Source organism: Lithobates pipiens, unplaced genomic scaffold (assembly GCF_037356315.1).
Source record: "Lithobates pipiens isolate NorthernLeopardFrog02 unplaced genomic scaffold, aLitPip1_a1.2 Scaffold_16, whole genome shotgun sequence".
Lineage (NCBI taxonomy): Eukaryota > Metazoa > Chordata > Amphibia > Anura > Ranidae > Lithobates > Lithobates pipiens.
This window is the reverse complement of record NW_027507748.1, coordinates 579407930-579422314: the sequence shown is the minus strand read 5'-3', so window position 1 is coordinate 579422314 and position 14385 is coordinate 579407930. Positions and strand designations below refer to the sequence as shown.

At 45.8% G+C, this 14385-nt stretch overlaps 1 protein-coding gene across 5 annotated transcripts in view; it reads right to left on the bottom strand.

The window, feature by feature from the left end:
- The window catches only part of ZNF385A (zinc finger protein 385A), a 496355-nt gene that overhangs the window by 83712 nt on the left and 398258 nt on the right, over nt 1–14385 (bottom strand). For all 5 annotated transcript variants that reach the window (XM_077483783.1, XM_077483787.1, XM_077483785.1 and 2 more), the window contains one exon: nt 4793–4903. In XM_077483783.1, the coding sequence (XP_077339909.1) occupies nt 4793–4903 (111 nt within the window). The remainder of the gene's footprint in view (nt 1–4792; nt 4904–14385) is intronic.

The following is a 14385-nucleotide window of genomic DNA, read 5'->3' as shown; positions in this document are numbered from 1 at the left end:
GGCACACAAGTCTAAATCACCACTTACATGTAATTAAATCTGTTTTCAATGAAGGAAAGCACGCTAGCAAAAATTAAAATAAAATAAAAATCGCTGGATTAAAGAACAGCTCCTCCATGGTATGTCAAATACAAGGTTTGAAAAAGGAATAAAACTAATTTTCTGTGGTGCACCTGGAACTTTCTCTGCTTCGATCCTTCATTAGATATGAGATTTAGTAAACTGAGCAAGAACATAGTTTCTGAGGGTGTAAGGAACTGGATTTGCACAACGTGTTCTCCCATTGCAGTGAAAGCAGGTTAAAGTACCAATGGTTATTGTCAGCAGCTCAGTTTACATTCTACAGAACAGTGCAAGCAGGCAGGTAAGTTTATTTCATTGTAAAAGAGACAAAGCATGTCTCTTCTGCAGTAAATTGCCTGCCCGCTCATGAGCTTTCACTTTAGTTCCTCTTTAAGGCAAAATGATCTTGTTTACTGGTTCAAGAACAGTTCAGACCTAGTAAAGATGGATTGGCATTGCATGGGGGCAAATATTAGAATCTCTTCTTCTGTGTCAGGTAGAATGATGTTTTTAGAAGGTTTCCCAATTTAAAGAGGAATTCCAGGTATCGCTTTATTATACGTATGTAGTTACATTGGTGCGGCTTGGACCAATGTAACTATGCATATACCATACCTGGCCAATCCCCCAGACGCTGGAAACCACTGATGAAGGCACCGCTACTTCAGTGATCTCCACTTGCTTCTGGATCCTGTGCCAAGCAGATGCCCTGCTGCACTCTGAACACAGGAGGTTGGCTGCTCAACACAGGTGCCATTCACAGATTATGTTGAATTCTCTCAATGAATGCAAATCGTTCTCTGATTGGACAAGCTGGAGAGTATGAAGTCAGTTCTCTGCCTCTCCACATCATCCAATCAGAGAACTCTTTATATTCATTCAGAAAATACAAAGCATTCTTTTAATGGTGTCCGGTCTTACGTTCCCAGTGCAACAGGGCAAACACTCACTATAGAACCTGGAAGCAAGTCAAGATCACTGGATTAGTGGTGTCTGCTTCAATAATTTCCAGGGGCATTGGACAGGCAGGGTATATATAAGTATATAGGCCAGTCAAGTTCCTCCACCCCAAATTCACTCATCCATGTCTTGCTTTGTTCACTGGGGTCCAAATCATTTGGTGGAGGGGGGATTATGGTATGGGGTTGTTTTCAGGGGTTGGGTTTGGCCCCTTAGTTCCAGTGAAGGGAACTCTTAAGGCGTCAGTGCACCAGTGCACAAAGCAAGGTCCATAAGGACATGGATGAGTGAGTTTGCGGTGGAGGATTCTTCTGGAAAATGGTCAAACATTCTCATAGGCACACTCCTTCCTAAACCTTGTGGACAGCCTTCCTAGAAGAGTTGAAGCAGTTATAGCTGCAAAGGGTGGGCCAACTCAATATTGATCCCTACGGACTAAGACTGGGATGCCATTAAAGTTCAGGCAGGCTGTTTACCGCAGAAGAGGCATGCTATGTCTTTTCTGCAATAAAATAAACTTACCTGGCCCCTTGCACTGTTCTGTAGAATGTAAACTGAGCTGCTTGGCTGCGCAAGCTCAGTCAGTTTACATGGTGCCGGTGTGCTGAGATGACTGAACTGTGTGTGTGGGAGTTACATCATCTTGTTCTTGAGAATCAGGGCAGATAAACACATACGGGACCTCATGGGCATTGGACCGCTGGAGAGGAGGTAAGTACTTTGGACTTTAGTTCTGCTTTAAAGGATCATAATAATAAAAAATATTGTATTCTGGTGTCTGTATGGGGTTAATACTTACAATAATAGTATTCAGTATATGATTTCTTTTATATTTCACCTTTATTTCACCTATTTTTCACCAGAGAAGAACAGAAGACTGCGACAGCGGTGACAGAAGACCGGCTGTGAAAGAGCTAGAAGAAGGCGCGGTGGCCCGGAAAGAAGAACCGAAGAGGGGGACAAGACCCCCCGAAGAGGGGGACAAGACCCCTGAAGTCGGAAGAAGAGGGCGGCGGCGGCAAAGAAGAAAGCCGGGCTCCTCCGCTAGTAAAAGAGCTAGCAGAAGATAGCGGAGGAGTCCGGCAAGAAGACCCCCGAAGACTGACAGAAGACCCCCGGAGCTGTGCAATAAACTATTTTAACCCTTGTGTGTTGTGTTTTTTTTAACTTTTTTTCACAGGTGAATGGGTAGGGGTACATTGTACCCCATACTCATTCACATAGGGTGGGGGGCCGGTATCCGGGGGCCCCCTTATTAAAGGGGGCTCCCGGATTCCGATAAGCCCCCCGCCCGCAGACCCCGACAACCAACGGCCAGGGTTGTCGGGAAGAGGCCCTTGTCCTCATCAACATGAGGACAAGGTGCTTTGGGGTGGGGGGGCCGCGCGGTCCCCTCCTTCCCCAAGGCACCCCCCATGTTGAGGGCACGCGGCCTGGTACGGCTCAGGAGGGGGGGGCGCTCGCTCCCCTTTAAGTCCATACCAGGTGACGGGGCCAGCGACGCCTCCTTCGATGGCCCCGGCTACCTAGAGACGCGCTCAAAATGAGCAGACTTTCCTCCGCGTGTGTGGGCGAGTCCGTTCATTTCAAAAGTACGGCGGATAGCCCGGTGGACTTAGTACGCCGTATTAGTCCGCTGAAAAAGTGCCGTGTGTGGGTAAGTAGCTTGTTCGGAAAGTCCGGCGGACAGTCCGGCGGGAAGTCCGTCAGACTAAGTCCGCCGGATAGTTGGCTACGTGTGTACGTGGCATAAGTGACACTTTAATGCGTCACATATCTATATATCATGTGTGTTTTTCAGGTATCAAGTTTTTTATGTATTTGCAAATAAGTCCTTGTTGGAATGTATATCTTAATGAAATATAAAATATTAATATATAGCTATGTGCATAAATATGTAAATATATGACTATTTGAATTCATTAAAGCCTGTTTTTTATCCAATCTATGTATCTACTTGCCTCATGTAAAGTTCCGCCCTTTGCTCTCTCTTTTTTAAATATTGATCCCGGATGGAGGAGGGGACTTGAACTGCCCCTATTACCTCATTCAAAGTCCCAAAAATTCTTCTTTCCTTTTTTTATCCTGTAATAAAAGCTCCACTTCTGCCCACAAACATATTTAACTTAGTGTACATTCTCAGTATGTTTTGGTGCTGGGAGGAATCAACTCTTTTGTACATGCATGGTAGTTAGGCCACCCTGGGCAGGTCAATCAAGATGGATGAAGATTCCTAACCCCAAACAAGACCAGGTGCAGATGTAGGCGCTGTCAAGGGCGGTCACATCAATGGAGGGGAGGAAGGTACAGTGAACTTAAAGTGGTAGTAAACTTTTGAAAATGAAAAAAAAATGTTTCTTCCTGCACAGCATTATCATAATGTGCTAGTATGTACCGCATACTAGTACATTATGAAAGACTTACCTTGAAACTAAGCCCTTCAGTGGCTTGCTGTAAACGCTGCAGAGGCTTCCATCTTCACCCGGCCTTCCTTCCAGGTTTGCAGGCTATGGCCACTTGAATGGCCAAGCCAAGATGATGTCACTCCCATGCATGAACACCGGAGTCTCGGCCCCGGTACACAGCTCTGAAGGAATAGCATGAGTATGCTGTTCCTTCAGAGCGAATGCGCTGGTGATGTCCCTGCTCGCTAGAATATCTCCTTTTCAGGGCTGGGCTCAGCCCTTCCTTTTCTGAGCTGGCAGCTCAACTGTCGGCTAATTGCCAGCTCCTATCTCTCCTATCTCAACAGTTACTCAGCTGTTGATATCCTGCTCGTCAGTCCTGCCTACTTAAGCCGTTAAGCCCAGTGGATCTCTGCCTTCACCTTAGTCAACATCACAGAGACACTCTCCTGCATTCCTGGTAAAAGACTTGCTTGGCCGACATCCCTTCTGGCTCCAGATCCTGCTTGCTGTTTTACTACGCTCATCTCCGGCTCCCTGACGTTTGGCCTGTCTGACTATCCGTTCCGGTTCTGGAACTCTGGTTATGTTTTGACTACGTTTGTTCTATTTACTTTTATTGCATGATTTAACTGTACTTCTGTTTCGGTCTGATTTCATGGTTTCTAACACTCCTAAATTGTGCACGTTTAGGAGATATTCATGTAACCCACAGGTAAGCTTTTATATTAGCTTACCTGTAGGTAAAAATAAAAAGAGGAGTTTACTACTGCTTTAAGTTTAGATTTTTATTTTTTCTTACTTAAATTCAATTTGAAACTACCTCTAAGCCTCTAAGACTACCCTGCTCACAGGATGCCAATGTTCCTCAGAATACCCAGCAACATCATACCGCCAAAAAAAAAAAAGGATCTATTACCAAAATCAACAAACTATATTATAGCGGGGACTCAGAAAAACAAAAAGTGCCATATGAATCCTACTGACAGCCTGCATTATATATGTCAGTTTTGATTTTGCCCACATACCACTGTCACTGACTTGCTCCCAGCATGAGCTGTCAATCAGTTTCAAAGTGAAGACAGTGACAGGGAGACACAATTCATGATGATGGGGGACTGAATTCTGTTAACTTGAATATTAACTATTCAGGCATTGAAAGCAAAAGCCCCTTAAGACACAGCATCAAAAATACCATTCCCAAATCTCTATATTAAAAGAAAAGTATGGCAAGAAATAAAGAAAGCTGCACGGAAAGGCTCTGTCCAAGAACATCTGTGGAAATAGCTCCCTGGATAAATAAATTCTTAATATAATCCAGTTCCGGAGCTCAGCACTTTCTAGGAGTGAGTGAAATCACTTACCTCTGAATTGAAGCGGATCTGACACACATTGCAGGAAATGACCGGTCGTTTCACCTTGATAAGTGGTACTCCAAAGTTAGGGTTCATCATGGGTTTGTGGATGGGGTCCATCTGTGTAGACACAGCACAAGCACTACTCAATCACAGGCACCACTAAGTAAATTGTAGCAGTAAAAAAAAAACACAGCTAGAGCCGCAGGCGCCGTTTTCCACACATTCATTTGTCTCCCGCTGCCAGAGAGCCAGAACATGAGTGATGCTCTTCCCAGGAAGCTAATGTAAATACAGGTGCTTATTAAGGTTATAGACATGAAGGACAGATGCAGCCCGAGCTACACGGGCTGCCACACTGCTATTCAATGACTAGAGCTGCTGAGGATGTTCTGAGGAAAGTTACTACAAGAAGAATGCTTTAGTTAGCTGTGTGCAGTAAATGTTTGATTATCCCACCCTTCCCCAAGGGAAATCCACCCTGATCACTCATACACTCAACTGAGAGCGAAAGGAAGAGATAAGCCAGAAACTGAACTGTCTCATTCTGTAAACTGTTTATACCAAGCCTAAATCATAAAGCTGAGATGACAGCCACTTTGTGCGGACCACCATAGACACACACACACAGGCGATTTTGTCGCCAATAGCTGCAAGCTAAAGCTGGTCACTAATGGATCGAAATTTGGCCAGTTCAGCAGGGACCAGCTACATTTCAGGCTGGATTCATACTATTGCGATTTGGATGCGGGTTTCTCAGCATCCAATTCGCATGTCGGGAGATTGTGACCGGCTCTCAATGGAGTAGAGCTGCACAATTAATCGTTAAAAAATCGTGATCTCGATTCACCCCCTCTGACATCTCTCCTGCAGAGGTTGCCGATTCTTTCATATAAACAAGTGGAGAAACTATCTGCTCACTCAGCTGTCAAAAGAAAACATAAAGGACTCTGCCAAGTTTTTTTAACTTGCAACATTGTAACTAAGCTTCCTTCTTAGATCAAAGGGATAGAACTTCTGTGTAAAAAAAATAATCGGGGGCAGACTGCCAAGTTTTCAACAAGTAAATTCAAGGAAGTTTAACCACTTAAAATCTTTTTCTGACACTTCTTTCTTAAGTTAAAACCAATATTTTTTGCTAGAAAATTACATGGAACCCCCAAACATTATATATATTTTAGCAGAAACCCTAGGGAATAAAATGGCAATTGCTGCAATATTTTATGTCACACTGTATTTTCCCAGCGGTCTTTCAAATGCAATTTTTGGAGAAAAAATTCACTTCAATGAATAAAAAAAAAAAATGAAACAGTAAAGTTAGCCCAATTTTTTTTTTTTTTGTTTTAATGAGAAAGATGATGTTTTACGCCACGAGAATCGTGATCTATCTTCTAAGCAAAACAATCGTGATTCTCATTTTAGGCAGAATCGTGCAGCTCTACAATGGAGGCTGTTCACACATCTCCAGAGAGGCTCCGGAGCGAATGCTATGTGTATTTCAGGTCTGAATTCAGCCAAAAATTTGGTCCATTTCAGGTCTGAATTCAGCCAAAAATTCGGACCAAAGTAGGACCTGAAGCGGTGAAAAGGAACGCACCGGACCCCTGCTGTGAACTGCTCTGTACTGCAGAGAGAACCCAGCCTTAGTCCATGTGTGCCCGTCCGTTTAACATAACTTGATCGCTAAAACTTTTGTCTCAGCCACTGATCATTGTATTCTGACAGCAGAGGCTCCCTGCTATCAGGTGTAATGTCCCACTGGGGGGGGGGGGATTCCTGTGCGGACGGAGGAATCTGTTCGGTTTTCATTCAGCCCTCTGGATGAACAAAAAAAAAATTACCCATCTATGGAACTTCACTTAAAATAGGATGTTCCTCTCTTCCTTCTCTTCTCCCCTTTTCTGCCATCATTGGAAACTTTTTTTTTCTGGGAGCGGGTACCTATTTCTGACAGGTACTCACTCCCAGTTCCACTTTTCTCGCATATTGCTCGCAACCTCCGGGCCGCGTTACACATTGCAGGAGGCTGTGGGACCAGTCTGCAAGCACGTCTCGCACATGCGCAGTGGGGAGCTGGCTGTGAAACAGGAGGAGGTCACAGCCAGCTTCCCACAGCCAAAATGACAGCATCGGGAACCCAAAGACCGGTGAAGAACCAGCTGGAATGAAGACAGTGCTGGATTTTTTTTTTAAATGACCAGTTCCTTTTACTCTAGGTTCACACCTTAGCGTTTTGCCCATTCAAGTGTCGTGCCTGCATTTCCACAAAAAAAAGGTGCATGCACCTTTTCAAAAATGCAGCCCGAAATTAAATCCCATGTTTTTTTTGACCATGCGATTTCCCTGCGGTTCCTGCACACACACTGCAATTCTACAATTCAGAATGAATGGCAGCCCCGCACAGTTCCGCAGAGCAGTGCGTTTTCACTGCGGGTGGTTGGGGGTGCAAGAATCGCTGTGATTACCACACCAACACCACAAGCACAGATGTGAGCTGAGGGTAAAGGTATAAGTCCAACATCCCTTATCTGTCACTGAATGGCAGGACATTCTGGACCGAAAAATGGCTGTACACTAGTAAAAAATTGTGCAAAATATTTTTGTTTTAATGTTTGCTCAATTTTCTAATCGTTAGTGGGTTCACATTGACATTCATTTTTTACCACAGACATGAGAAATGAGCAGGATGGAACATTTTCCTCAAATAATTTCTAATGGTTTCCATTCAGGAATGTCCTTTTATAACTAAATCAAATGTTAAAGGCAAGCATTGATCATGCCATCAAGTATACTGTTCAGAATTTTGTAGGGATATTTTGTAGGGATATTCATGCAAAATCTTTGTTCGAACATCTACCAGTGTATTACCAGCTTTTAAGGCCCCTTTCACACTAACGTCCCGTTCAGGCCCGCCTGTCAGTTTTTCAGGCGGACCTGAACGGGTGCTCCATAGAGCTCTATGGAGCGTCGGATGTCAGCGGTGACATGTCCGCTGACATCCGACCCGCTCCGATCCGAAAAAGTGTGATGGAGGAAAAAGCTATTTTTCCATCCGTCTGCGGATCGGATCGGATGACGACGGGCACTGCGGTCCGTCGTCATCCGATCTCCCATAGGGGAGAGCGGCGCTGTGACAGGTCCGTCCCTGCACAGTGTGCGGAGACAGACCTGTCATCTCCCTGCTCAGCGGGGATCGGCGGAGTGATCCCCGCTGAGCAAACGGACATCCACGGGGCGGATCAGAACTGATCCGCCCCGTGTGAAAGGACCCTAAAGTGGTGTTAAAGAACGTTTTTTTTTATCTTAATGTATTCTCTGCATTAAGATAAAAAACCTTCTGTGTGCAGCAGTCCACCTCAGCCCCCCCTAATACTTACCTGAGCCCCATCTAGTTCCAGTGATATTGCAGGAGTGTCTTGGCTGCCCAGGACTTCCCTCCTCATTGGCTGAGACTTCAGTGTGCCACCACTGGCTCCCGCTGCTGTCAATCAAAGAGGAGAGCCAATGAGAAGGGAAAGGGGGTAGGGCCAGGCTGCGGATCCATGTCTGAATGGAGCTGTGGCTTGGCTTGGGTGCCCCCATAGCAAGCTGCTTGCTGTGGGGGCACTCAACAAGAGGGAGGGTCCAGGAGCACCAAAGAGGGGCCCGAGAAGAGAAGGATTGGGGCTGCTCTGTGCAAAACCACTGCACGGAGCAGGTACATATTTCTTATTTTTAACCAAAAAAAAAAGACTTTAGTATCACTTTAAGACCCCTGGGGCAGTGGCAGCGTTAACAGTAAAGAGCCGCTAGTTTTAGCAATGCTTTACCGCTGTTATAGTGGCACTTTTTGGCCACTAGTGGGGCGCTTTTAACCCCCGCTAGTGGCCAAAGAAAGGGTTAATGGCACCTGTGTTGCGGCACTGCCGAAGCACTTTCAATGGGCAGGGGCGGTGCCGGAGCGATGTATACACCGCTCTCGCACCGCCCCAAAGATGCTGTTTGCAGGACTTTTTTTCCTGTCCTGCAAGGGCACTGCCTCAGTGTGAAAGCACTCGGGCTTTCACACTGGGTTGGCTTGAGAGGCGCTTTTCAGGCGCTTTACATGTGCTATTTTTAGCACTAAAATGCCTGAAAAGCACCCCAGTTTGAAAGGGGTCTAATAGTCCTCCTGTAGATAAGGGTCACATACCCAAGTCTGCTCTATTTTGGGGCTCATAACCCTCTGAGATAAACAACATCTTCACAGACTCATGATTATTCATTGACTAAAGCCAAAGTTCAATTCCCAAGGATATTAGGGGTTAGGTGAAATCTGACTTGGCAAAGAATATCCAATCACGTGCAAGAAAAAAAAGTTTTTGCTTGCACAGCTTGGATGATGGAAGTCAGCAGTCACCATTCATTAAGTTCTTGGGAAAATTAGCTTGCAAAGCGCTCAGCATGTTTGCCTTTAGACCCCTTTCACACTGGGGTGCTTTTCAGGCATTTTAGCCCTAAAAATAGCACCTGTAAAGTGCTTCTCAAGCCACCCCAATGTGAAAGCCAGAGTGCTTACAGGACGGGAAAATCGGTCCTGCAAGCAGCATCTTTGTGCGGTGTATACCCCGCTCCTGCACCGTCCCTGCCCATTGAAATGCATGGGCAGCGCTGCCAAAGCGCCTGCAAAGTGCCTCAGCAGCGCCGCAACTATTAACCCTTTCTTCTGCCGCTAGCATGGGTTAAAAGCACCCCACTAGTGGCCTGAAAAGCGCTGCTATAACAGCGGTAAAGAGATGCTAAAACTAGCAGTGTTTACTGCTAACGCCTGCACTGCCCCAGTGTGAAAGGGGTCTTAAATCAGCCCCTTCAACTCTATGACACTCACATGCTGTAATAAACCTGCTGTGCATATTGTGTCCTCTGACATACATTGCAGCACTAACAGTGCCAACAGTGCCAAATTTGACACTAACAGTGTCAAATGCAACTAACTTGCATTTGACAAGTCGAATTCTGTTTTTAATTAGTGTGTACATCTGTCCATAGCAAAAAAAAAATGACAAAATCACACACATATGTTTTATATTTTTTTTAAATAATTCAAGTACAAAAAAAATACTTGTTGGTTCTGCCAGAAATCCAGTGAGCAACTTTCTTTCAGGAGCTCACAATACTGACTGCTGTGCTAAAATGCAAAGCAGCATTGCCAGCCCTGCCTGAGTTCTCCTATACTGAACTACAGAACACCTCTCCCTTATGCTGTGGATACGATCAGAGGTGGAGGTGTTCTGTAGTCCAGCAGATACGGAAGGAAGCAGGGTAATGATATTATGGCCACAAGAGGGTACCTGCCTTAGGAGACACCAAGATAAAGCATGCTGTGTGCTTTAAATTGAGGCCAGTAATTAATTAATAGGTTGTATCAGCTCACACACTGTTGGCACAACTTAAGAACAAAAATGATTTTTTCTTTAGCATAGACATCATTATCCTTTACATGAGTTTTTACCATAAAACACATTATAAAACACAATAAAAGAGAGCAAATCGCTTCAGTCACCTGATATTACATTTATGATGTTATTAATAACCAAATGGCTTTGGGGTTTCATTTTCATGATGAAGGCTTCTCATTTCACCTGCTGCTACGCCTTTAAAGGAAATCACAGCAAACTTACCACTGTAAGATATTTCAAAGTTTGCTTTGGTGTGCAACATTCATTACTTTCAAAGCAGATCACAGACAGCCTCTGCTTATGCATTGATGATGACTTGGGACAGTGAGGTCCAGCAGGGAAATATCAATGCTTCTGCTTTCTCCAGATATCACTGCATGCTAGATCACAAAACCAGCTCCTCTGAAAGCAGCTACACATAGAGACAAGAGCTTCTTGCAATGGCCAAAGAATGTTAACTCTTCCCCCGCTTCCTGTTCCTTCACTGATATTCCCAAAAACAGCCAAACAAAATAACATGTTTTTAAGCGATTATACAATATTAAAAGAGAAGTATGGCCAAAGCTCTTTTGGTCAAACTTCTCTTGTAGGTTACAAGAGTGCACTTACCTGTGCAATCCTGTGACCCAGAATCAGCCTACAAAGAGCTAAGCCTGCTGTTGGCTGACATCACAGAGAAGCTCTAGAATTTGAAGGGATCCCGACAATAATGTTGGGATCCAACCAAATGTATTACATGCTGCTGAGAAACAGCCAGCCGCTCCCGTCCCCTCTCCTGCCCAGTGCTGGGGGGGCAGAGCAGAGTGAGGATGACTGATAGTCACCACTCTCTGCTCAGAGCGGACTCGGGAACTAAGCGATCAGCAGTCGTGTGATAGCTCACCTCTTGGGCTTAGACCCAGCCAGGGACCAATGCTGCAGCAGGTAGTTATGTATGTATTTTTTTTATTATTCCCACACTTCTCCTCCAAGGGTGAACTACAGGCAGATATAAAACACAAGAAAATGCAGTTATGTATACATGAAAACTCATTGCAATTCCTTTTATGTAATTAGTGTAAATACTAGGGTTGCACCGATACTAGTATTGGTATCGGTATCAGTGCCGATACCGAGTATTTGCACAAGTATCGGTACTCCTGCAAATGCACCGATACAGGCTCAGTTCATTGAGTTGTCAGTGGGTCTCCCCTGTTGACAGCTGACGTGTTAAAGAAGTCCAGTAATTGGAGCTGTCAAAAAAAAAAAAAAGCAACGGCAATGTTTATTAACAACATTGCTCAGCTGCTGAAACACTAAAATAAAAAGAAACATTGTTTCTTTTTGAATCTTTCTGTTTATTCATCTGCAGATCAAATGGATGAACAAATGTTCCTCTGTTTAGCCCCTTATTAACCCTTAATTTACTCTATTCAGCCTTAATTAACCTCCCTGGCGGTATTCCCGAGTCTGGCTCGGGGTGAGATTTCATTACCATAAGCGGTATTCCCGAGCCAGACTCTGGATCCCATCGCAGGATCCAAGTAGGGGGTTATTTACCTTGTCCCCTGGATCCAGCGATGTCTCCCCGCTGTGATCAGTGAGCCGCCATGTCTCGCTCGATCTTTGACAGTGCTGAGTTCCGTTCCCTGCGAGCGTTGCGACGCACGGAGACGGAGTTCAGAGCCAAATTTAAAAATTTAAAAACACAGTATAGATACAGTATACTGTAATCCTACAGATTACAGTACTGTATCAAATAATTACACATCCCCTTTGTCCCTAGTTTATATTATGAATACTATTCTTTCCTGACAGACTCCATGGCAGCCTACGTGTGGGTTTAGTCCCGCCTCCATTACCCTATAGGACGACACTCCCATAAATCTTTGCTCCCTGCCACAGGCCGTGTTCTTTTTTTGTCCTCCTCCATAGGACTTATCATGTGTCTTTTTACCCTGAAGACTTACTTTTTTCTACGTTACGGACCGGCCGTGCGACTTGGAAGTCGCAAATTTCCGATAAGCTCTAGCTACTAGCGGAGTATGGAAAAGGGGCATATGGAAGAGGCGCTGAAGAGGTGTATGCCTAGTCACTGACAGGTGAAACCGCGTTTGAGTCATGAACCTTGCTACTAGCAGGTGACTGTTCGCCCCCAACATCCCCCCCTCCTCCTCTTGAAGTCCGGCGTGTGTGGGGACCTACCTCGGCTGGTGTCCGTCTTCTGGAGTGGTGAGCTGTTTTCTTTCCATGGCAGCCTGTATTTGTTTGTTGTTGCTTTCCTTTTTAGGTTTGCAGTGTCCCTTCGTTTCCCCCATACAGCGCCGTGCGGTGTATCTGGCTGTTTGGGCGGCTGGTTTCCGTGCGTTCCAGCCGCCCAGTTACTTCCTTGTTTCGCCGCTCGGTCGTTCTGCGCATGCGCGAGACCGGAGCGAGGACGAGGCTTGGTTCGCGCATGCGCGATGCGGGCTTCGCGCATGCGCACTAGCGTTTTAGTGACGAAAATCGTGACGTCACTTTGGCGGCGAATTTAAAAACAGAAAACAGCTGGTAGCATGCCTGGGATGTTTTGTAAGCCTGCAACATCATTCCTGAGCTCTGTTTCTTCAGTGTTAAGGTATGTGTCTTTATGGGATCAGTTTTTCCTCTGCCTCCTTAGCTGTTTTTTCTGTGTTTAAATTAGGCTGTTTCTTTCTCCAGCCCTATGGATCCTGGGGATGCCTCACTGCCTGCTAGTGGCAAGCCCTCTCGGAGAAGGTACTTCTTTTGGGGTTACCTACCGGGGGGGGGGGGGGGAAGCAGTGGAACATTAGGGAATGTTCCACTAACACTGCTGGTTTGTTCTACAGCCCTTCTAGGTCTACTCAACGACGAAGTTCTCACCGAGGAAGTGACTCGTCTAAGTCCCACCGCCGGCATTCCTCTTCCAGGTCCAGACGACATGATTCTCCTGCGAGAACCAGTCTCCGTAGCCGGGAATCTTCCCGCCCTTCATCAGCTCACCCAAGTCACGTAGCTGAAGGTGTATGCTGGGGGTGCAAGACGCAGGTTCCTGCTGACAAGTCCCTTTGTGATGCCTGTTATATCAAAGCGACGGGTGAAAGGAGTGACTCTGACCAACAGCTAAGGTCTATGGTGGAAAGATTGGTTAAGGACAGTCTTAAGAAGTTTGAAGCCCCCCAGTTGTCTCCCATAGAGTCTCCAAGGTCTCCAGGGAGGGATGCTCAGGCCCAGGACACTTGGGATTCCTCGCTGCCTAGCCATCCATCCGCTGTCCTTTCAGAGAGTGAATCTGAAGAGGAAGAGTCTGGTTCAGGTTTTGACTTTGCCCTGCTCCCTCCCTTGGTCAAAGCCATTAAGGAAACACTGAGCTGGGAAGAGCCGGTAGTGGCCCCGGCAAAACAAAGAAAATTTTTCAAACAATTGAAGAAAGAGCGTATTAGCTTCCCCTTCCTCTCAGAACTGGGAGAAGTGATTTCGGATGAGTGGAGCAAGGTAGAGAAAAAGAATTCTCTTCTATCTAAAATTCAGAGACTTTATCCCTTCAAGGAAGAAGAAGTTAAGAATTTGGAGTCTCCTCCTCTAGTGGACGCAGCAGTAATGCGATTGGGCAGACATGTTACCCTTCCCCTGGAAGACACAGTCTCTTTTAAGGACGCTTTGGATAGAAGAATTGATTCTGACCTAAAGCGAATCTACCTTACGGCCGGGATGGCCTGCAAGCCGGCTTTGGCTGTAGCGGCTCTGTCTAGAGCAATGGAAGTTTGGTCCAATAATGTTGACGATTCACTCAGAAATGTTTCTGAAGATCTGGCCAGGAGTTCTCCCATTCAGGAATTGAGACTGGCTTCAGCTTTCCTGGGAGAGGCCTCGATCGACATTATCCGTCTGGTGGCTCGAGTTATGCTCTCCTCTGTAACTGCCAAGCGTGCCCTTTGGCTCCGTCCTTGGTTAGCCGATCCCGCTTCTAAGCAGGTTTGGTGCCGTATTCCTTTTGATGGTTCTTCCCTTTTTGGCAATAAGCTGGATAGTGCCATAACTCGAGCCACTGGAGGTAAGTCGGGGTTCCTTCCTCAGGATAGACGCCTGCAGGGTCAAAGAAGATCGTTCCCTAGGAAGCAGGTTCAAGATCGTGCTAGGGAGGCACGCACTTACAGGCCTGGACGAGAATTCTCTAGATCTTGGAGGTCCAGACAGACATCTCTC